This window comes from Lactuca serriola, chromosome 4 (genome assembly GCF_051521515.1).
Source record: "Lactuca serriola cultivar US96UC23 chromosome 4, Lser_US96UC23_V15, whole genome shotgun sequence".
Taxonomy (NCBI): domain Eukaryota; kingdom Viridiplantae; phylum Streptophyta; class Magnoliopsida; order Asterales; family Asteraceae; genus Lactuca; species Lactuca serriola.
Window position 1 is genome coordinate 22,129,289 of NC_136411.1, and position 23,930 is coordinate 22,153,218.

The 23,930-nt window shown below is 34.4% G+C and overlaps 3 protein-coding genes across 5 annotated transcripts; 2 read left to right on the forward strand and 1 right to left on the reverse strand.

The window, feature by feature from the left end:
- The first annotated feature begins 7,718 nt into the window (after positions 1–7,718).
- AST91 (sulfate transporter 91) lies at positions 7,719–13,041 on the forward strand. The gene is made up of 13 exons (XM_079038340.1): positions 7,719–8,244; positions 8,345–8,393; positions 8,755–8,962; positions 9,218–9,389; positions 9,485–9,550; positions 10,228–10,341; positions 10,503–10,619; positions 10,705–10,831; positions 11,007–11,293; positions 11,522–11,712; positions 12,229–12,317; positions 12,454–12,530; positions 12,652–13,041. Exons 1-13 carry the CDS (start codon positions 7,918–7,920, stop codon positions 12,808–12,810), a joined length of 1,983 nt encoding a protein of 660 aa, XP_078894466.1. The 5' UTR covers positions 7,719–7,917; the 3' UTR covers positions 12,811–13,041.
- A 1,148-nt stretch (positions 13,042–14,189) lies between these two features.
- On the reverse strand, positions 14,190–20,253 carry LOC145101168 (P-loop containing nucleoside triphosphate hydrolases superfamily protein). Of its 3 annotated transcripts, none has more exons than XM_079038339.1 (23): positions 19,898–20,253; positions 19,236–19,348; positions 19,014–19,140; positions 18,827–18,925; positions 18,676–18,744; positions 18,456–18,590; positions 18,304–18,372; positions 18,152–18,207; positions 17,913–18,072; positions 17,658–17,822; positions 17,261–17,567; positions 17,079–17,179; positions 16,756–16,956; positions 16,022–16,201; positions 15,787–15,930; positions 15,625–15,699; positions 15,371–15,550; positions 15,207–15,292; positions 15,064–15,118; positions 14,865–14,990; positions 14,664–14,777; positions 14,453–14,578; positions 14,190–14,372 (listed from the first exon to the last, which is right to left on the reverse strand). In XM_079038339.1, the coding sequence occupies exons 1-23, from the start codon at positions 20,012–20,014 to the stop codon at positions 14,307–14,309; spliced, it is 2,871 nt and encodes a 956-aa protein (XP_078894465.1). In that variant the 5' UTR covers positions 20,015–20,253; the 3' UTR covers positions 14,190–14,306. The 3 variants fall into 3 exon arrangements, with proteins under 3 accessions (XP_078894465.1, XP_078894464.1, XP_078894462.1); XM_079038338.1 differs by having other exon boundaries at positions 14,453–14,575; positions 18,815–18,925; XM_079038336.1 differs by having other exon boundaries at positions 18,815–18,925.
- Positions 20,254–22,280: 2,027 nt separating this feature from the next.
- Positions 22,281–23,279, forward strand: LOC145098112 (uncharacterized). Its single transcript, XM_079035784.1, has one exon. The coding sequence runs from the start codon at positions 22,281–22,283 to the stop codon at positions 23,277–23,279; it is 999 nt and encodes a 332-aa protein (XP_078891910.1).
- Positions 23,280–23,930: the final 651 nt, after the last annotated feature.

Genomic DNA, 23,930 nt, shown 5'->3' on the forward strand with positions numbered 1-23,930 from the left:
CCAGCCTTACTACCCCTAACCCGTCGAACAAACCCTTTCCCCTCCTTGTGCCTTCCGTCTGCAACGAACAACCATTACCCCACCATTCCTTCTACGACCGACAAAAGCCACCGCGCCCGTCTTCCGCCTCCACCCAGCTTCTTCCGCCGGCCAGCGCACCCCTCCAGCAACCGTCAGCAGCTTCGGTTTAGCCGCTCCATCTCGTTGCCGGAAAATTGCGCATCGCGACTGCAACCTCCCCGCTGCTCCCTTCACCGGCGCTACTCCCCCACCACCTTCCCCACCTATTCCAACCAAACCCCTGCCATTTAATAGCCGGTAAACTGCTCGGAGCGCCATCCCCTACCCTCGCCGGAAACTCGAAAATACACCCATTACACCACCACATTTCATCAAATTTCAATTTTTATTGGGGCATTCTTTACCAAACACTCCACCACACACCGATCTACTCTTAATTTGGGAAAATCTTATCGCCGAAAAACCAAGCTCCGCCACCGGCCGCCACCACCAATTTTGACCAAAAAATTTTCAAAATTTTTGTTTCTCACCGGAGATTCAAAAGACTTAATTTGTGGGCCAAAATTCAAGCTTGGGGTGCGGATTTCTTTCGGACTTCAACACACGAAGTTGGTAATTCCTTTTAATTTATTGCATTCAATTTCTAATTTTACTAGACTTGTGCTATGCATTAGGTTAAATAGAATTAGTCTTAGCTTGCATTGAATTGATTGAATTGAATTACATTGTGCCAAATTGCCAATTTGGAATATTGTCCGGTTTTAATTATTTGATTTGATTGAATTGGTGTGAGGCGAGTGTGAGGGATAATTTTGCCCAAGTTTTTGTCTTTGCTAGGTTTATTCACAAGTACAATGGCACGGGAAAAGACCATTCACGCATCTCATGGTTCTTCTCGTGAAGCTCAATCCTCGGGGCCACCCAAGAAAATGTCCACCGACCATGTTGATCGTGATGGGAACCTTACCCTCACGAGTGCCCAAAGCCGAGAGTTCAAATCCAACCTTCAAAAGCATGCAATCCGCGCCACAAAATTTTACCACCAAGATTCTATGGATCAACTCGGCCTTGACCACCACTTGCGACAACTATTTTTCAACATTGGTTGGCACGAGATTCTAGATCTTTCTGCACGTACCTACAAGCAGCCCACAATCGAATTCCTCTCCACCTATGCCCGCAATGACACGGCGAGGGTACTCACTTTCAAACTCCAGGGTCGGCAGCACCGACTCAAGTCCAAAAAACTCAACAAGATCATGGGCACATATGACATCAACAACTCCGACATTTACAACTACCAATGGACTCAATTCAAAAGCTTGCCCAAAGTAGACTTTTGGACCCAAATCACGAGTCTGCCCAAGTTCAATCCCAGTCGCCAAAAAGACTCCTTTATCATCCATCCTTGCTGGAGAATTGCCCACCGGATCCTATCCACTTCTATCTTTGCTCGTCACGAGCCGGGACAAATCAACACCGTTGAGTTGTATTTTCTCTATTGCATGTCGAGCCACCGTTGGTCTTTACCCGATTTCGCCACCTTCTTTTTAGACAAATGTGACAGCCTCAGGACGAAGACCACTGGTGACATTTGTATTGGAGGTCTCATTACCCTCATTGGCTTGGGTATGGGCCTTCAATTTCCAGAATCTGAATATGTACCAGTGGATGATCCACCTCTTTACCTTCTTGATTGCATTACTCTCATGCGGATGGAATTACTTCTACCTCATCCTAATCTTCTTGGACATTTCTATTGGCTAAACCATGTCAAGGACCCAGTTTACATCTTACCCAATCCAAGTATCTCCACCTTCACCACCGATGACCCCGAAACATGGTTTTTGCCTCAAGACTTGCCAGACGATGATGACGCAGCCGCAGATGATGACATGCAGGTGGATTCTGACAATCCTAATAGCCTATTCGAGGCTGAAGACCATTATGATCTCCCAATCCGCCAGTTGCCTCCACCTCATCCAGGTCAAGCCTCCGGGTCACACTTTCAGCCCTCGAGAGAACACTCCCATCCACAGCATGACTACCACTCATAACAGCAACCCAATGAGCCCGACCCTGCACACAAATTTCCTCTTGATATTTACAGCCAACTTGCTTCCTTGCGCCTCCAGGGCAATAGAAACACCACTGCCATCCATCGCATAGAGGAACAACAAGCACGCACCCACACTTACATGGAGGACCTATGGTATCATTTTCGGCTCGAGGGCGGTTATCCTCCTCGCGGGCCTCCTCCACCTTGATCCCGGTATGATCCTTCCTTACTCTCATCCTAAGCATTGAGAACAATGCTTAATTTTAAGCTTGGGGTGAGATAATCTAATATTTTATTTTTATTGCATTTAGGTTGTATATAGTTGCATCTAGACTAAGTCATTTAGGGCATTCATAAAAAAATTGCATAAAAATTTCAAAAATATTGCATATTTTATTTCTTTCTTTTCTAATTTTCATACTTTTTAGATGCATTCTAGGTTAGGTTCATGCATTTTTGTTCTCTCTTGTCTTCTCATCCCTACAGGTACCATAGCACCGAGTCATAAGTATTGAATCATAGATTGGTCCTGGGTCTTGATATGGAATTCCTTGTATTTGATGAATGGGACACGTTTTGAGCCTCACAGACCACTTTGAGACCGCTTGTGTGGGGGTCAGATGCAGGTAGCTTGATTGAGTCTAGGTGCGGAGGGATGTGTGTGCGAGCAAAGACTAGCCCGGTAACGTATTTTTAAGACATTGAAGATATTGAAGACTCGCATCTTGGTTTTGGAGGGAGTACCCCTTAGTACTCCCGAGTCTCGTCTGAGCCTTGCTTAGTTAGATTCTCACCGCCTTTTTAGGATAGGTTATCATTTTTCTAGGGGTCTAGAGTAGATAGTTAGATAGATTTTGTTTATCACACCTTGCATTGATGTGCTTGATGAACTTTGAAGTGGGTCCCCCAATTCACATCTTTTGGGACCAAGTCTTTTCGGTAACACCTATTTTTGAGTCATTCCCCACCCTTTTTAGTTGATCTTGGCACATTGTCAATGATCATTAGGTGTTCATATTAGCCTCTATTTATCACTCAATTTTCACTATTGGAGTCCTATGTTACTTGGTGAAATTCCTTAGACCTTCCAAGAAGCAACACAAAGAATGAAGAAATTTGAAAAAGTGAAGAAAATAAGAGCCTATTAAAGATGATTCAAGAAAAGAAACAAAAACAAAGAAGAAAAATGAAGAAAAATGAGCAACACAAAAAGAAGAACAAGATTCCAAGTTCAAGACTTATGTTATATATCTAGTTTGCAAAAAAAAAAACAAAAAAAAACAAAAAAAAAACAAAAAAAAAAAAAAAAAAAAAAAAATTGGATGTCAAGCAGCAAATGTGATTGAAGACCCAATAACAGAAGTTCAAGATTGAAGATTTAGGTTGTTAGGTTTAGATTTAGGTTAAGTAGAGTTTTTATTATTTTATTTTATTTTTGATTTTTGGTGAGAAAAGGCCCCGACGATGAGACGGTAGACTGTAAAGGACAGTACAAGGGAGAAGCCTCTGAAACCGGATGTCTTCCCGGAGGCCGTGCTGCAAAACCCTATTTCGTTATTATACACTTTGGCCTAACAAATGTAGGAATCATAGTGTGTGAAGAGGCGCCTTTCCTTCATGCACTATGGTCTATATTGGTGATTTAAAGTGCCCCCACTGGGCGCATCTATGTTTCCTTTGTCTTGCACACCGCGACCGCATCCAGCCGTGATCTATTCGCCCATCAAGTGGTTAAGAATGTGGTTTATGGCTCTAAAGCGGGGAACATTTTGAAGATGTGTAGGGTCCATTGAAGGACTAATTCTGACCATGTTGACTGATGTTGACCAAGTTCTATGGTATCTTTCTTTTTCCTTTTTAGATAGTTCATCCCGAGCTCATTTTTAGTCTTGTTCTAACTTGAGGACAAGTTAGGTTTAAGCTTGGGGTGATTTGATAGCTTATTTTATTTCCTTATTTTATTAGTTTATTTTTAGATTTTTAGATCTTTTTATCATTAATGCATTGTAATTTATTTATTTTTCTTTAGTATGGATCATACCGGGTGCTTGTTATGTTGCATGAGATATTTTGTAGGTTTTTCGGTGCTTGTTGCGGTTGCGGGTTGATTGGAGACGGGCTTAGTGGGCTTCCGAGGCATTATTGGGCTTGGCGGAATCAAAGAGGAAGAATTGGGCTTTGAAAGTTATTGGCTTGAATCATTTGGGCTTGTGAAGATGGATCATAAAATTCTAATTTTGGGCTTGGAGTATCCATTTGATGGCTAAATGATGATTGGTGCATTTCAAATTACATGGACAAGGGAGGGGGGACCAAAGGAATCTTTGGTAGTGGAAGGGTGGAGTGGCTTGGTGGACCAATAGCATGACTGCAACATTTGCGCGGGTGGAATTTTCGTCGCGCGGGTACCCGCGCAACTACCCAGTTTGGGTATTTTGGTCATTTGGCTTGCCATAACCTTTGGGGATCAGATCTAGAGGCTTATTCACGTTTTTCCACCATTGGAGACCTGCAAGAGGCGATTTTGGGAGCTAGAAACCATTTCCTTTCATCTTTCCAAATCTTAGGTAGTTTCTTTATGCAATTAGATTATTGTTCTTGTTACTTTGTTGCCATGAGTGGCTAATACTTTTATTTGGTTAACTTTAGCTGAAAACCAATGAATGTTTGTGGGTTTTAAAGGATTTATGTTGATTATCAATTTATTCCATGTTTATGATTCTAGTTTGCAATTCTTATGCTTAATTGATTGCTTTGATCATGAGCTTAGTGTTTGATTGAGCAATGGTTGATTTATTTCATTGGTTTTGCATTGGATCATTGAATTTATCTAGAACAAAGGCTTTATGATGGTAGAAACCATCTCTAGCTTATGAATCATAACTCCTTTATGGTTGTGTAAGCATTTGACATCCTCTAGGAATTGGGGATTCCTTCATTCTTAAGGCTAATTGATTTCTTGGGATTAATTGCTTCAATTGGCCCTTGATCTCAATTAAGAAGGTGTGTTGTGGGCTTCCCCAACCTCCATACTATCTATGAGGAATCTTGGCATATCATGCTTCATGATTGCTATAACCAATTTGGGATGAAGGATAAGCTTTGCATTAGATCCTAATGATAAACACACAAATGTTCATTGTGTTGAATTGCTTTAGTTAACCAATTATTTCCAACCTTTGAGCATCTCATCAACTTGCTTAATTGCAAGGTTCTTAGTTATTTAAATATTTTAGTTTTCAAGTAATCAAACAACCCCCCCCCCCCTTTTTGTTTAATTGTAGTTAGTTAGATTAATTTCACTAGTTCTATTGAATTGCATTGGTAATTAAATACAACCATTTCCCCGAGGATCGATACCCCTCTTTGCCATTATATTACGTTTATTTAGCAATCAAAGGGTGTAATTTGCTTGGTGGGCTTGACATCCCATTACTTGTCTTTGCTATCACCGTCATTGCCACTGTAATTACTAATTACTAGTACTTTGTGATTGATTCAGTGATAAAAAATTATTTGGGTTTTTTGGGTGGATGTAGGGTAGATCCGTATTTGATTATATGAATCAAATACCTATTTTTGTAGTGTTGAATTTAGATAGCATATTTTTTTGGCTACTACTCCACTCAAATTTCATCGCCTAACACACCGGCGCACCATATCTTAGCGTCAAACAACTCAACTCCTGTTACTGATAGATTAATCTCACCCGCAACATACTTCTGTCCCTTCTTCAACAGTCTCCAATACGACCGGTTCCTTTTTGTCCGGTACCCCAAAACCCTAGGCCTTGCTCTCGAACCCTTGATACCTTTATTCTCTATCTATCGTTCCGTTTCATACGCGAGCTACCTCTCTTTCTTATTTGCTTTGTTTATAGCTTGGTGGTTCCAATTTTGGGAAGAACACCAAAATTTCCTTTGATTGGTGATACGGCTAGCAAGCAATTTTGAAGATTTGGATGAACATTCATAAGGGTAATCGGTTTACACCTTCATGTTGTCCAAAATGACTATTTAGAGCGGACAAAACTCACTTTATGCCCTCATAAAACCGGTCATAATTTATGAACCATTTAAACCACAACTTAAAATTTTGATCCGAGTATAATATCATTTCCCCAAACTAATATCATATACTATACTTTTAAATGAAAACTAACAAAAATGATTAATTATTAGGGAAAAATACAGCACTTTATCATGGTCAAAAAGAAAACATGGCTCCATGGCCTACTTCCCCTAGTGATACCTGCCAAGTGCCAAGTTGCCATATCCAACCTACATGTTCATTGATAGTCCAAATCCATAACATACATGTTAATTGGTGGTTTAAAAGCAAAACTTGCCCATATTAATCCCTTTACCTTTTTGCCAAAAATTAATAGATATTATTACAAAATGATACATTAGAATCTTATAACCATAACCGTAAATTCTTGTAATTATGGAGCCGGATTCATATACAAATAAAACTGAAACAACTAAACATGTCAATTTTGCCATGTAGCTAGGAACTCACTCTACTTCGGACAATTATCCTTTCTAAATCACCATTCGGATTTCTTCACTTCACTCAGAAATCGAGTAACTGATTTGGGTTTCCACGTCACACTGTACCATATTCATGGTGAGATGTCATTGCATTTATATTGTAAGAACCACCTCCCATTATTATCACATATATATTAAACGAAATCCATTTTTATATAAACCTAAAATGAACGATGTTAATTTTTGTAAAACTAAGTTTACACTTGAATTGTATTATTTAAATGCTTATTGCTAGCCAAAAATCATATTTCTAGAATTGGTAGGTTACCGGGTTATTCAAATAAGTCGTGTTTTGCGTGGTTTTCCTGTTTTACAACTTTGTATCAATTCGCACAAGCGAAGCCGGGAAATGGATCGCAGCGCAATGACTTAGACTCGTGTCGGAGAACTTTTGAGCATGAGCTACCACTCGTGCATCAAATTTTGCATTGTCTACAATAAGATTAAATATTAAATAATGAAAAATATATATACAAAAATTATTTTTTTGGTTAAAACAAAAATTAGATTTAAAATAAATACAAAAGTTTTGAATGATTTTTCAAAAAAAAAAATGTTAGCATCACACCGTTAAAGTAAAGCAAAATCACATTCGATTCACTCTTGCCGACTTAAGTAAAGCAAAATCACATAAAAAAAGACATTGAATTAAAATATACCATCATCGACGTTATCAAGAACCGTCGTACCGACCATGTTATTGCGAGACAACTATCATCTCTGCGTACATCAGAAATACATTTAAACCTTCTTCAACTGCACACCATTGAAGTCATAACCAACTTAGAGAAGGGCACCATATATACAAGGATAATTAAGTAAGCAATCAAGCTAGGAACACCTAAAAGCAATCTTTTTTTTCATACCCACTTTCCACATTAATTAATCAAACATTTTCAATTATTGATCCACTCATGCATCAAACAAACAAAAACCCTCTTGTTTTATGTCCTTTTTGAACTTGGCCAGAATCCTAAAAAGTTCCCAAGCCCTCATCCATACACTATCGTCTATACCGACCCTTCTTGAAAAATAGAGGAAAAATCAAGGAAATCTCTCTCTCTTTCTTTCACTCTCTCTCTCTTCCATTTGGAAAGTTGATGGATGTGTGGGGATGCATGTCTCATAAGATGACATACACAACACCAACCCATGATTCTTTATAAGTGCAAACACCCCCTCATGTTGATTCCATCTTCTAGTTCATCCTCTCATACAATCCTTCAATTATCTTGATCTTATAAGTCTTTGAAAAAAGATTCCATCTTTGTAAAAACAAAAAGAATGGAGGGAAAGGTCGAACAAGAGTTGGGTTCTCAAAATCATCATCATCATCATAATCATCCATGTGTAGAGATATCCATGGAGATTCACAAAGTTGAAACACCACCAAAGAGAAGTAGTTTACAGAAGTTAAAGAATAGGCTGAAAGAAACCTTCTTTCCTGATGATCCTCTTAGGCAGTTCAAAGGCCAATCCGCTAAGCAAAAATGGTTGCTTGGTTTTCAGTACATTTTCCCTATACTTCAATGGGGTCCTCATTATAATCTTAATCTACTCAAATCTGATGTTGTTTCTGGTCTCACCATTGCTAGTTTAGCCATTCCTCAGGTAAATCTTTGTCCTTTGCTATCACTCTGTTTAGTAGAGTACTATTTGTTTAGGGTTTTCTGACATATATTGTCTTTTTGGTTTTATTATTGTTTTTTAGGGTATAAGCTATGCAAAGCTTGCAAATCTCCCACCTATCGTTGGTCTATGTAAGTATTCTTTTTTCTATTCAAACTCATCAACTCTAAAAGACTAAAAGAGCTAGCTAGTTATTACTATTAGCTAGTGATTCAGTTTGTTAACCAGGTGAAAATGTCAAAAAGACACCATACTTTACACAAATGAATAACTTTTTAATTAAGAAAAATATAAATGCAAAAAGAATCTTTCTTTGCACCAACACTTTTTGTCCAAAAGATTCCACATCAAGTATCGGTTCATCATGAACTCATTTCTAGAGAAGAACGGAAGAAAAAAAGTTAACCCCACACAAATTAAATATGAATAAATTGTTGAAAATATATATATGTGTTTAATTAAAACATGATTTAAATGATTATATATATACAGATTCAAGTTTTGTGCCACCACTAGTATATGCTGTGCTAGGGAGTTCAAAAGATCTAGCAGTTGGACCAGTTTCAATAGCATCACTGTTAATGGGGTCAATGTTAAGACAAGAAGTGTCACCTGCTCAAGACCCTCTTTTGTTTCTTCAATTAGCCTTCACTTCTACCTTCTTTGCTGGTCTCTTTCAAGCCTCTCTTGGATTTCTAAGGTCTATTTTCTCTCTTTCTTGAAATAATTAATCAACGGTCAACAATCATCCAAAACCATTATCTAACGGCTGAAAATTGAAATCAGATCAAACATATATGTTAAATTTGATTTCAGTGGTCAGACGATGTTGACCTCTCTAAGTCTTAAAACATTCCATGGGACATGAGGTTGATGACTTTACAAGTTTTAATGCATGATGTATAAGTGATTAATTATAACATTTATAACATGGATGTATATAACATATATATAGGCTTGGGTTTATAATTGACTTCTTGTCAAAAGCTACACTTATTGGATTCATGGCTGGGGCAGCTATTATAGTTTCGCTTCAACAATTGAAAGCTCTTCTTGGAATCACACATTTCACTAAAGAAATGGGATTGGTTCCTGTTATGTCTTCTGTTTTTCACAACACTAAAGAGGTAAAACTTATTGTAATTTTTTAATATTCTGGAGTATAATATATAGAAAGAATTACATATCTAAAATATTAATTTTAATATTTCTTTGGGTGCAGTGGTCATGGCAAACAATCTTGATGGGATTTTGTTTTCTTGTATTCCTGCTTGTGACAAGACACATTGTAAGTATCTATACGTGTACATATACGTGTATACATAAATATGTGCTCTATTGTTTATTTTTTTTTTATTATAAATTTTCATAAAAGAATAAAATAAAGCCGCAAAAAAACACACAGGGGTGAGGGGACAACACTTCACGAGTCTCTCCAAAAAACATGTGACGCGGAAGGGTGGTACGAAAGTAGAGAGCCTTCCTACTAAAAGACATATTTATCCCCACTATTTTTTTCCATGAAACAAAAATTCCTTTTTTCCTTTTGTTGTACTGTTTATACATTTTATACTAATATTTAAATTCCGTTCACATCAATATCCAGTTATCCACTAAGTAATTATTTAGCTTCATAATTATTACGAGAAAATAAAAGAATAGGGTATAATAAGTTTCAGTCTTGAAAATGATTGATAGGAATTATTTTTAACTTTACCGAGTTAAATTAAAAATTGAGCAACTGGATTCGAAAGTCGCCGATATTTTTATAAAGGTTTAGAATCTCCTTTTTTTAAAAAAAGGTTAGAATATTATGTTACTAATATAGTTTTTAAAATTATATTAAATATCCTAATCATTTACGAATTTATTTTTTTTAAATCAAAAAAAAAAAAACGATAATCGTTATATAATTTTTCAAGATTTAATTTAATGTAACTAATAAATCCTGTTGACATGTCGCAGAGCATGAAGAAACCGAAGCTGTTTTGGGTATCAGCAGGAGCACCTCTGCTTTCAGTCGTCGTCTCTACACTTTTTGTTTTTGCTTTCAAAGCTCAACACCATGGCATCTCTGTGGTAAGTCCTATTATTATATTCTGTTTACTTAAATATTAAACGATTAAATACAAATAATAGATAACAAAAATGGACGAAAAGTATACATGCTATTATTAAAAAAAAAATAAAAATAAAAAAAAAAACACTAACTATTAATGTTATTATTATGTGTTAAATAGATAGGAAAATTAGAACAAGGATTGAATCCACCTTCATGGAACATGTTACACTTTCATGGAAGTCATATGGGCTTAGTCTTAAAAACTGGACTCATCACTGGCATAATCTCACTCACTGTAAGTTACAACCTCAATTGCATAACATACAACTTGTTATAACCTCAACTTTCTTACAAGGGTACTTTGGTCTTTTCACAAACAGGAAGGGATTGCTGTCGGAAGAACATTTGCGGCATTAAAGAATTACCAGGTAGATGGTAATAAAGAAATGATCGCAATTGGTGTAATGAATGTCGTTGGTTCCACCACTTCTTGTTACATCACAACAGGTAAAAGACAATATATATTTTGTTTATACGAATATTCATCAATTTATGAATAAAAATTTCTTCGAAACTCTAAAATTTAATTTTCTTATTCCTTGAAGTAAGAAAAAAATAAGTTTTACAACTTGTACATCTTGAATCTTTACTTGTACTCTAACTGCTACCGTCATAATCCTAGGTGCATTTTCACGGTCCGCCGTGAACCATAATGCCGGAGCTAAGACAGCTGTCTCAAACATAATCATGGCGGTTACAGTTATGGTGACACTGCTTTTCTTGATGCCGTTATTCCAATATACACCCAACCTTGTATTGGGTGCAATCATTGTCACAGCCGTCATTGGCCTAGTTGACATCCCAGCCGCTTACCAAATATGGAAAGTCGATAAATTCGACTTTGTTGTGATGTTGTGTGCTTTCTTTGGTGTCATCTTTATTTCGGTCCAAGAAGGACTTGCACTCGCGGTAAGTGTTATCATAATGTGTTAACTTTTCACCAGTACCAGTAACTGTAACTGTAACTGTAATTATAACTATAACGATAACCGTATAACTGTAATTGTATAAGTGTAACTGTAACTATAACTATAACTATACAGTCTCATAATTAAAATAGCTATAACTATAACTATAGAGTCTCATAATTAAAATAGCTTTGGAAAGGAAGTTAGTGATTGATTAATAAATTTTCAGGTTGGTATTTCGATATTCAAGATGGTGTTGCAGATGACAAGACCTAAAACAGTGGTGTTGGGAAACATACCTGGTACTGACATATTTAGGAATAGGCATCAGTACAAGGATGCTGTTCCTGTACCAGGTTTCTTGATTTTAAGCATCCAAGCTCCAATCAATTTTGCCAATTCCAATTATCTCAATGATAGGTATTGTATTAATTAATTAACCCTGTTTTCTTTTAGTATAACATCTATGTTTTTCTTTATTAAATATTATATATAGATAAATGATATCTATAAAAACTAAGAGAATTGACAATACTTTTGGAGAATTTAAAGGAAAAAATAAATGAATGTATAAATAAAACACTCATATGTAACTTTCCTGATTAAGTTTAAAATCCATCAAGTTAAGATATCTATAGCATCTTCGTATCTATTTTTCAGTGATTTAGTGACTATTTAATGACTGAGTGGCAAATCTTTACTAGCTTTTAAACCATTAATAATGTATTTTGTTCCTATCTAATTAAGTAGTTGTGTATAGATGCCAAAAAAGATCATGATTTGATTGCAACGTTTAATACTTGTTTTTTGCATTTAAAATTATAAGAATGACGATTTTGTTTCTAACGATATATCAAGAACCAAGTATGTAGTATTTCCGATGTCGTTTTGCTTGACACGTGGATTTCTTTTTTCTTTTTCTATTGTTTCTTGAAGGATTTTGAGGTGGATACAAGATTATGAAGAAGAAGAAGAAAATATCAAAATGCATTCCAGTCTAAGATTTGTGGTTTTGGATCTCGCAGGTAACTTCTAATTTTTTTTTTTTTTTTTGTATAATTAAAAAGTTATAGATGACAAATTTGATTCTTTTATGGGTACATGGGTCGATTTGACTTCCATTATCTAAAACAATTGTCTATCTTTTTGTGTAAATTTCAGCTGTAAGTGCCATCGATACAAATGGAGTGACATTTGTCCAAGAACTCAGAAGGGTTTTGGAAAAGAAGGGTGTTGAGGCAAGTTCTATTCAAGATGTTAATTCCTTTTAACAGTAAAACAGACATATATTATACTTATCTTTCTTTATCTTTTATGATATTTATAGTCATGGTTATTGTTATTTTGAATTGGTTGCAGCTTGTATTGGTGAATCCAGTTGGAGAAGTGATGGAGAAATTGCAAAAAGCAGATGGAACCCATGATCTTCTGCAACCGAATGTGCTTTTCTTGACTGTAGGAGAAGCTGTTTCATCGTTATTCTCATCAATGAAGGGTGTGTCATCAAGTCATGTTTGAAGGAATGAATGTGCGGATGGTGTTCCAATTGTGAACGTAACATAAGTAGGAAGGAAGGGGGGTGGGAAAAGAGGTTGTAAGCACTCTAAATTAATTAATCTCAAATACGTGAATGTTGTAGGGTTTTTAGGTTTTGTTAGAAACCAAATATTGTTTAAGGTTCCTGGAAGGAAATGGGATAACCCCTTGAAGTATATTTTTGGAACATCAGTATAATACTTAATTTGATCATTGTGGTCTTAATTGTTTTGGAACTTGGATTTTATGAATATAACATTTTTATTTTAAGAGTCCAATATATACATCACAAGAAATAAACCAGAATTATGACTAAAAATCACCTTCCACACATTGTTTTGCATCGAATAGAACATATATATGGAATTCAAAAACTATATATGTGGATGATTCATTCTAGACTCTTCTAATACCGATTTTGAAAAATACAACTTAAAAGGCCAAAATGACATGTACACTTCAGTTAGCAACAATTTCAAAACTATCACACAAAACTAAGAAAACTGAAAAACTTAAAACCAAAACAATACAAAAAAGGGGGGAGGGGGGGAATTGATATCTTTAGTGACCAAATATTATTTTTGGGGCAAACCCGTGTCATTTTGACAACTAAGGTTTAAAATGCTTTGGCAAGTTGTTAACTTACTATTTATTTCGAGAATATAATATTTTTATTTTGTTAGACGTAAGAAATTAGTGAATTTTATAATTGAAGATCACATTTTGATCATATTGTTTTGTCACAGACGAAATTCACAAGCTCTAAATAAACCATTTTTTACTCAAGAAACATGTCATATCCTAAACAACTTCAATTAAAGCCGGCAAAAACTGATACATGTTAACCCAACACAGAATAAACAATAAACAGGTTTGGTTAAAAGATTTCAATTCATTTGATCAAACACAAGACATGAAAATTAAACATGTAACATCAACCATTAAAAATATTTATTTATATGCACATTTTTTAATTCTTTTTAGATAAATGGATCACTCTTACAAAACCATATAGATTTCATTTCATTTCTTTTGTCCAAATTCACTGTGAAATTTTGTGGAGGTGAAAGGGTACCGGGTGAGACCCACCTTTGATAAATCAATAAAAGAAATACAAATGAGGACAAACTTGTCATTTTACCAAAGGTGAACGACCAAATCTAAATGACACATGAGGGACGAAAAGTGTTGCAAAAAGTTCTATAAAAGACACAAAAGAGGCGAAATCAGTAACTTTCAGCATAACACATTGACGAAAACTGTACTTTGCCCTTAAATTAATAATTTCACTGTTTTGTAAAAGTTTCTTTAAATAAACAGAAATATTTAAAAAAAAAAAAAAAAAAAAAAAAAAAAAAAAAAAAAAAAAAAAAAAAAATTACTGCTATGTATGTAGTTAGTCTCGGGTTCTTGGTGTTAGCTTTTCAAATATGTTCATTATTTCTAAACTTTTCACCTGAAAACTTGTTAATTAAATTTTACTGATGCTTCCTTTGATATAGTGAATATCCAACAAAGGCAGACATCAGAAATGTCCATAGCACCTACACACAATCAGACGAGTAAAATTAATAAACCCATAAAAAATGATAAATGTTAAATGACCAAAATGCCCTTAACTTACTGTATTAATTGCCTGCCACCGTTCGAGTCTCTTGATTCTTGACTGCATATCTTCAATCACACCTTCAATGGGAGAAATAACCTCCCTACTTGGTGATGACTCAGATGATGAACTGCTACCCTGCTGCTTTTGATATATCAAAATAAATGAAATTATTTAACAAAATTTGATATATTTATATTTTTATTATTAAACAATTTAAAAATTAAACCTGTGATTGAATGTTTTCTACAAGTTCTTGCAACCGTGCAGCTTGTTGAGCATTGATCCCACTTGAATTTCTCTCTGATGCTGGTAATTTTTCCAGTACTATTTCAAGGTAACTCTAAAAAATGAATCAAATAATTAAATCAGAATAATAATAAAATAAATACTATAAATTAAATAAATAAATAAATAAAGTAGGAAAAACCTTTGTGGTGTATGAACCATCAAGCTCAAGAGCCGAACCAGCAGCTACAACAACTTCCTTATTTGCCCCTTTAATTTGTATATATGGCCCCGGGACATCTTGCAAATGATCAACCTCCATTAAAAGCTACAAGGACAAAATGGTCATATTAAAAACCACAGGGACCAATGCTGTAATTTTACACATAAAAATCTTTTACCTTTCCATCTTGGTAGATATATGCAGATGCTTCAATGTAAGCTACAGCTTGATACCTGAAAACCATTTTAATAGATAAAATATTTATATAAAAGATAATAACTGCTTCACATAAATACAAAAATATAAAATTATGTTAAGTACCCAAGATTGAGAAGACCAGAAACTGTACTAATACTGATGTCAAAGTCCACCTTTGGTTGAATTATGAAATCCCCTTCTCTTATAGGCTGATTATTAAAAACAACAACATATATAATTTTTTAATGAAAAGAAAAAATAATTAAATATAAACTTTGACCACAGACCTCCCTTATGAGTAGTGCGAATCTGCCTTCACATATTCTCACCCGCATACAATCACTCTCTGTTAATTGTCCATTACTTGGAGGAATCCCAGAAAGCCTTAAATATATATCAATAAAATTTTGAGCAGAGCTGCAAATCTTTGTAGGATCAAGCAACTTTAGAATATCTTGATATGCCACCTGTCACATTCAATATTGAAAATATTTTATATTTTCATAATATGTAACGAGATTGAGGTTGAGCTTGAGCTTACTTGTTTGTTGCTTTTTAATACAAACAATGAGCTTTCAGGAGATAGCACAGGGTCAAAATCATTACGGATTTTCAGCTGCAAGATAAAAGTTTATAAATGTCAAAATTTTATTAAAAAAATAAAAATATATAAATAAATTGTACGTTAGTGTCGTCTACTAACATGTGCATGAACAAGGTGGGGTTCAATGTGAAGCTGGAACATAGGAAAGACGGTTGTCATGATTTCATTTTGGGACATAAAGCATCCTGCTTTACTTTTGTCTCTTTGAACTCGAGAAATGAGATGTGAATGTACACCTCCAACCTGTATTTTTTTTTTTTAAATATTAAAAAACATAATAATATTTTTATATCAAATTACCAAAAAAAAAAAAATGAAGGATAGATAATCTTACAACAGCAACCCAGAGGTCGAGTGACTTTCTGATATCAGGGTGTAAAGCGTAAACACCTTCAATTATGACGACTCCACAATCTTCAGAAACTTCAAGTTCTTTAAACCCACTGCGGGCCCCACTTTCTAAATCAAATACGGGTACTTTTGCTTTCCTACCTCTTCTCATATCACCAATATTCTGCACCAAAAAAAGCATCAACATCTTTTGTCCCAGATGATGCAAATGGAAATATCACAAAATTACATTTTTGGTCCTTGAGTATAACTGAGTTTTGCAATTTTGGTCCTTATTTGACATTCTTGTAACGTTTTTGGTCCCTAACTATAGCTGACTTTTGCAATTTTGGTCCAAAAAAGTTCTCTTGTAATTTTGGTCCTTATTCAAGGTTACTGTAACGTCTTTTGGTCCCTGGGTATAGCCGATTTTGCAAATTTGATCTCAAAAAAAGTTGTTACAATTTTGGTCCTTATTCAAGGTTCTTGTAAGTTGTACGTCTTTGGTCCTTGTACCAAATAAAATGACTATATTTCGGTTGAGTATAACTGATTTTTGCAATTTTGGTTCGAAAAATAGTCATTTTACTTGGAACAAGGACCCAAAAACGTTACAAACGCCTCAAATGAAGACCACAATTCAGAGAGAAAGCTTTTTGGGACCAAAATTGAAAAAGTGAGCTATACTCGGACCAAAAATGTAATTTACTGAAAAGAAAAAGATAGAATGTGTATTACCTTTGTGAGTAAAGGTAGATCAAGTGAGCGGAAGTCATCATATTTGAAGTCTTTTGATTGCTCAGATTTATAATAACTTTCAAGAGAAATAACTTCACAACCAACAATATTTGCCATTTTGCGGGCCAGACTAGTTTTCCCGGACCCACTTGGCCCTCCAATTCCAACAATGACTGGCATGCCCTTGTGCTCCAACAAAGCCTAAAACACACACACACACACACACACATACAAACAATCACTAAACCCTAATTTTAAGAAAAAAATGATTTCATCTTTCATCAGTTCATCCCCAAATCCTGTATAACTTGTAACACACTCACTTGTATTGCTTGTACAGCAAGTAACAGCCCCCTATCAAGATCAAAAGAATCAGGCATTGGAGCAAGCTGCAGTGTTTGTGTATCCCTGAAAGAAGAAGGATCTGTAGATGCTTGATGAGAAGAACACCAAGACTCACACATGCCATTAAATTTTTTATTTTTTTTGGTTAAAAATTACATACCAATTGAAGATCCATCTGATGAGATGAATTGCCATGGGGCTAAAACTGGCTCCACTTTAGACTTGGTGGGAGATCGAGTCCATGGTTGTGTGTCATCATCCCTGTTCACAAGTTCTGGACGAATACGCAGTGGCTTTGGTGCAATTAATGGTGCTTCTTTTTGTGTAGATGAAGGTGATATTATTGTAGGTAAAAGTGGAGGTGTATTAAGGCGTGGAACACCTTTAGTGTCAAGAATCATTTCAAGATATGATCTTGTGATCCATGGTCCTGTTATCCCTAGCCTTAATGCCTCTGCTTCAACCATCTACACCCAAAAAATAATTTTTTAAAAAAAAAAATCGGTTCTTTTTATAATTATGTTAACAAAAGAATGAGAAGTAAAGTAAGAACATACTTTTCTATCTCTGCCTCTGAGGACTAAATATGTTTCAGAAAGAGTATCGATTGTCTCCAAGGAGATTGAAAGATTGTCATAAATGATTGATTTTGATGCGCGTTTATAACTGACAACAACATTGTAACCCAAAGCCAATAACCCACCTAGGGTCATTCTTCCCACCTGTTAGGAAAACGAAAATGAAATTAATGTTATTTAAGGTTGAATTAAAGGAAGAATCTTTTTTATGTTTATTGTTTATTGTTTATGCACCTCAAACTCGGCTTTTGGGCGAATAATGAAATTTTTGTCAACAATTCTTCGATCACCCAATGAAAGATAATATCTGATACCACTTTGTCTCACTTTAATCCAATCATTAACACGTGCTTCTTCACTTGCTGATGGAGGCCTTAAATACATCTCAATGAAACTGAAAAGGAATTTTAATCATATTTAGATTTTGAAAAGAAAAAAAAAATACCATAAGAGACAACAATTTGATGACTCACTTATCAATCTGTGCTTCCTTCTTTGGAAAAGAGTACACGGGTTGACCACTTTCTGACTGATATTCAAATTTCAACAGCTTTGACTTTTTAAAAGAATGACAATTGACATAAAATTATGCTAAGTCAAGTAAGGAAGGTTAGAGAAAACAGACCTCGCTTTTACATTTGAGCTTGTAAATTGAATCTCTAAATGATTGACCAAAACTATTGTTGATTCTGATCTGCAGCATTATAATTTATAAACAAAAGATTATCAGGAAACAAAAAAATATATAATTTAAGGTTGGAACCTTAAATGTCCTACCTGTGCATGGTGAAGATCTGGCTCAATATGTTTCCTAAACAAAGGGAAAATGCTATCAATTAGATTGTCCAATGAGCAAGACTCTCCAATATCATATTTCACTTTTGAAAGAAGACTAAAATGCACTCCTCCAACCTGTATAGATATTAGTCATTAGATATAAGTCTATAACGGATATTTAGTTTGAATATAAGTAGGTTAGGGGTAAAATGGTAATTACCACTGCCACACGAATGTCTAGCAGCGAGCGTAGTCTTGCATGAAGAGCATAAGTGCCATCGACTATTACCTGAAACAATGCACAACATATAAGAGCAACCAGCTTAGTAAGCCTAGTCTACATGTAAGAGGGCAATTACGTCTTTACGCACCACCCCGAAAGAGGTACTCTTGATTTCTGTAGTTCCAATGCGTCTTTTTTGTTGGAAATCAAACACTGGTGTTAATATATCTTTACCCTTCAACAAATCCTATATCAAATCAAAGAGTTTCAGTAATCATTGCGTAATAACTAATAAGTATCTTTTCAAGATTGATTTTAGAAAGAAATTTTTTTACCTGAAGATTCTGAACTAGAAGATCAAAATCTATTGAACTTAAATCATTTCCTTCATCAGCTCCAGTGCGATAGTTTTCCATTGATATGACACTGCAACCAATAACGGATGCCACTTTTTCTGCTAAGCTGTAGACATTATTCAATGTGCATCTTTAAGATCATTCCAAATACATTGTGAGAAAATTTATAAACAAAACATGAATTTGGAATATGAAAATTACCTTGATTTACCAGATCCACTAGGACCACCAATGCCAACAGCTACAATGCCCTCTTTTTTTGATCTAAGTTCTTGAATTGATTTCACCAACAAGTAATACCCACGATCAAAAGACTGCAGAAGTTCCAAACACCAAAATAGTTATTAGAAAAGTTATTAAGTTTATCAGTTTTTGCGTTTTTGGAAAGTAGGTATAACATTGATGCGAACTCAGTTTGACTTTTCTGTCTGAAACTTGTTTGCAGATAGAAAAGTAAGTAACAGTTTATATTAAGATCAACCTAAGATTGTTTCAAATGTGGAAACCATAGGGATTGATATGTTACAACTTACAAGTATAGCATAATGCAATGCAAGTATCAAAACTTTTCTCAAAAATTACGAAAGTTCACATTAATGACAATTTGGAAATCGAGAATTATGCCCCTTTAAGTTGAAATCTGGAAGTTTCTCTCTATATCTGAGACACGGAGAGATTAATTTACAAAACAGTCAAACTAACTATACAATCGAACTGCAAATTTCTTTTAATCGAAGTGATTGAGCAATGATCTTGTTGGTAGGGATCCAAACATAGAAAGATAAGAAATTGATTAGGTTATTTCATCAAGCACTTGGCATGCACGATGAAAACACAAAAACAAGAAGATGAAATCGACCTACCGCATGAAGGGGAAGAGATTGGAGAATAGACGGAGACGATGAGGAAGTAGAGGGGGTTTCTTGGTAGTAATCCCGGCCACCTTCTTGTAAAACTCGGTGCACTACATCATCATCCATGATGATAACTTGATAAGCAGCAAGAACAGGAAATTCTGAAGTGGGTTAGAATCCACCAATCTGAATTTCTTGTTGTTGCCGGAAACTAGAACTGAAGATGAGAGAGAGAAAGCGGGAGGGAATCTGATGAAGAGGGAGGATTGTTTTTTAGTAAAGGTTTTGTGTATACGCATAAACCATGTTTCTCTCTACTCCAACTGCCTTCGGCTCGCTGATCTCTGTAAACTATTTTGAGTTCTAATTTTTTGGGCCATAATAATTTTCATGGCTTCAAGATAAATGTTTTTCAAAGTGATACATATGACACAACTTTAATAGTATAACAATAGTCACATAATATAAGTTATTGATTTAAGCCCAAATGACTTATTGAAATAAAAAATAATGTCAATAATAAACTATAAAATTTGAGTCTCTTGGAGATGGGTTTTAACTTATAGGGTTTTTTGAAATATATATATATAAAAAATATGGAGTAAATTTGTTAGTTTCATAAACTTGATGGGTGGACTATTAAGTTAGACATCACATCAACATAAAATATAATATAAAAAATAATAAATCAAAGTTATTAATCATATCCCTAAATTTCACTATAGTATAACAACGAATTTTGTAAGTTAGTTTTTTTTATATAGCAAGAGATAACAGTTCTGATATATGTACAACTTTAATGCTAATAATATTTTATTCAATACCACAAACACTAAACAAGTATCTTTCTACTATTGCATAAAGTGTTATTATTATCTTGTAATCGAATAAACTATAGTCTAGACTTCTAATGATAACCAAAATAGTTATTAAATTGTTTCTTGATGTTAGAAAATTACATACAAACGGTAAGCCATTTATAAATCACATCATCCATATATGCTTTTTGTACATGTATGTCAACTATTTTCCACACCTATATTTTTAGATGAATTCATATGAAACTTTACATGTATATTACCGAGTTGTCAAATACATGACTAAATTTTAGTTGATGTTAAGATATGTTTGAAAGTGACTGCTAGTATTTGAAAACCGAATACCCAAAGTAGTATTATTATTTGTATAGAAGTGTTCAAAAAAATAGTAGTATTTTTTTAGAATGTTATAAATAACAATGTAAAAAATAAAAGTTAAAAGTTTTGGAAAATTACTAAAAATGGTTTTTGCATTGCCGATATTTTGTTTAAGGAGGTGTTTGGGATGGTTTTTTATTTTACTCTGTGGGGTGGCAAAATGAGTTGTAAAAAAATTGCATTAGCTTCCCTCATATATATTTCCATGCCATTTTTTTGTCATTTTGCAATTATATATATATATATATATATATATATATATATATATATATATATATATATATATATATATATATATATATATATATATAATTGCAAAATGACAAAAAAATGGCATGGAAATATATATGAGGGAAGAAAAAAATGAGTGGGTTCATTAAAAGATAATACAAACATTTCATCTCAAAAAGTCATAAGTTCTTTAAAAAAAAATAAAAAATGAGTTATTTCTTAAAAACTAATTTTTGAATAAATTAAAAAGTTGTTTTCAAAATCACTATTAAGTTTGAAAATATTTTTTTATTTATTTTCTTTTTAAAAAGCCGATAAATTAATAAGTTGTCTTGAAAAGTAATCTCAAACACACTCTAAAATAAAATATTTAAGCTCGAATAAAGGTTTTTTCTGTAATTTTTCTGTCAAAAGTTAAAAGTTCAAATTCTCAAAAACTTGTTAACAAATATACCTTTAGTAATATAATAATAAGTTTAATTTAAATTTTATATAAAATGAAATTTATAAAAATAGATTTTGGCATATTTTAAAGTTTCGAATCGACAACGCACCGTTTTAGGGGAAGGAAAAAGATTGTCTTTTAATGGAACCATTAAGAGGCTATCAGAGGCCTTAATGTTGATGGGCTAGGAGGTTATCTTTTAATTGAACCATTAAGGCCGAATGGTATACTAACCACGAGGCACTTCGTGGTTGAGGTGGCCACAAACCACGCTCGTGCACACCGCCCCGGTGGTTCGTGGTAGGTCGTGGTCGTTGTCATTCATGTTCCCGACGACGGATTCAAACGAGAATGGTGATTGGTGTTCGAATTTTTTGGCCGTTGAACGGCTATTTTGGTCGTTTCTTTTTTTTTCAAACACAATTTACTAATATAAATAACACTTCTATTATACCAAAATTTACACCCCATTCTATTCTCTAAAACCACAAAACACATACACATGGATCCCACAATACATATGGAGTTTTTAAAAAGTTTTGACTCGGATGACGACGTAGAATTCGTCGAGACATTCTTCAATGTTGTGCAACACATTCACGCTGAAGAAAGTTCGAATGCAGCGCGTACAAGGGCGGTCGTCAATCGTGATCGCCAAGCCGCACACGACTTATTGGTACGTGATTACTTTGCCGATAATTGTCTTTATAATGACGACTCATTCGAACGTCGTTTCCGTCTGAATAAGGCTATATTTTTACATATTAGTAATGCTTTACAATCTCGTTATAATTTTTTCAAACAAAAACCCGACGCTAGAGGTAGAATAGGTTTTAGTAGTATACAAAAATGTGCGGTTGCTCTTAGGTATTTGGGATACGGTATAGCATTTGATGCATCTGATGAATACTTGAAAGTATCCGAGAGGACCGCAGTTGAATGCGTAGATTGGTTTTCTGCATGTGTTTATGAGGTTATTCACGAAGAATATTTGCGTAAACCTACTCAACGTGATATTGAGAGATTATATTCGGCTCATGAAGAGAGGCATGGATTTCCTGGTATGCTTGGCAGTCTAGATTGTACGCATGTGGCTTGGGAAAAATGTCCAAGTGCATGGCATGGTCAGTTCACTCGAGGAGATATAGGTAAACCAACTATCATCCTAGAAACTGTTGCATCTCAAGATTTGTGGATATGGCATGCCTTTTTTGGAGTAGCGGGGTCTAACAACGACCTTAATTTTCTTGGTCAGTCTCCACTTTTCAACGATATTTGGACCGGCAAAGCACCTGATATGACGTTCACAGTAAACGGACACGCGTACAAATACGGTTACTACATTGGTGATGGGATATACCCGGATTATTCTACATTGATGAAGGCATACTCGGTTCCTCGAAGTGAAAAAGCAAAATTTTTTACAAAAAAACAGGAATCGGCGAGAAAGGATATCGAGAGGGCATTTGGAGTCCTTAAGCAAACATGGCATGTAGTGAAATATGCTACACGACTCTAGGATAAAGCATGAACGACGATTAGGATTTTTATATGTACGTTTGTTCGTTTTCTTATTAATGTAATGTTTTTTTTCTAGATTAACTAAGTAATGTATTTTATTTATTTTTATAATTAATGAAAAAATAGTTTTAAAAAAATGAATGCTTTTTAATTATAAAAAATGTAATTTTATTGTAATTTTTGAATTAAAAAAAAAGTAATTTTATTGTATTTTTGAATTAAAAAAAAATAATGATGTGGAGTGGTGTGTTAGTGGTAGGTATCTCATGTTAGTGGTAGTGGAATGTGGTGCTGATGTGGCACCCACCACATATGTGGTATGTGGTGGGTATAACGGATGGTCTAATAAGGTAACAAAACAAACTGTAATCATGTGAATTCGCCATATGAGCACATACTTTAAAAGATGTTTGTAGGTGAATTCTAGGAATGTTCGTTTGGATGGATTGATTCGATTCAATCCAATCAAGTGAATCTAAATTGATTTCAGTTTTCAAACATGGTTCTAAATAGTCCAAACCAAATTCAAATCCGATATGATCCAACCAAATTTCAATTCGGTTAGATCGTTTTTGTTAATTCGGTTTCAAAAATTGAAACATTTTAAAACCACAAAAAATTAGAATATTAGTTAACTTTATAAAAGAAA

Coding starts and splice junctions, on each gene's coding strand:
- LOC145098112 (XM_079035784.1), top strand. CDS start 22,281: ATGGAGTTTTTAAAAAGTTTTGACTCGGATGACGACGTAGAATTCGTC.
- LOC145101168 (XM_079038336.1), bottom strand. CDS start 20,014: ATGGATGATGATGTAGTGCACCGAGTTTTACAAGAAGGTGGCCGGGAT. Junction 19,349..19,897: donor AATCTCTTCCCCTTCATGCG/GTAGGTCGATTT, acceptor GAACTTCTGCAG/TCTTTTGATCGTGGGTATTA. Junction 17,180..17,260: donor ATCAGATGGATCTTCAATTG/GTATGTAATTTT, acceptor AAGCATCTACAG/ATCCTTCTTCTTTCAGGGAT.
- AST91 (XM_079038340.1), top strand. CDS start 7,918: ATGGAGGGAAAGGTCGAACAAGAGTTGGGTTCTCAAAATCATCATCAT. Junction 8,963..9,217: donor GCCTCTCTTGGATTTCTAAG/GTCTATTTTCTC, acceptor ACATATATATAG/GCTTGGGTTTATAATTGACT. Junction 12,531..12,651: donor TGGAAAAGAAGGGTGTTGAG/GCAAGTTCTATT, acceptor AATTGGTTGCAG/CTTGTATTGGTGAATCCAGT.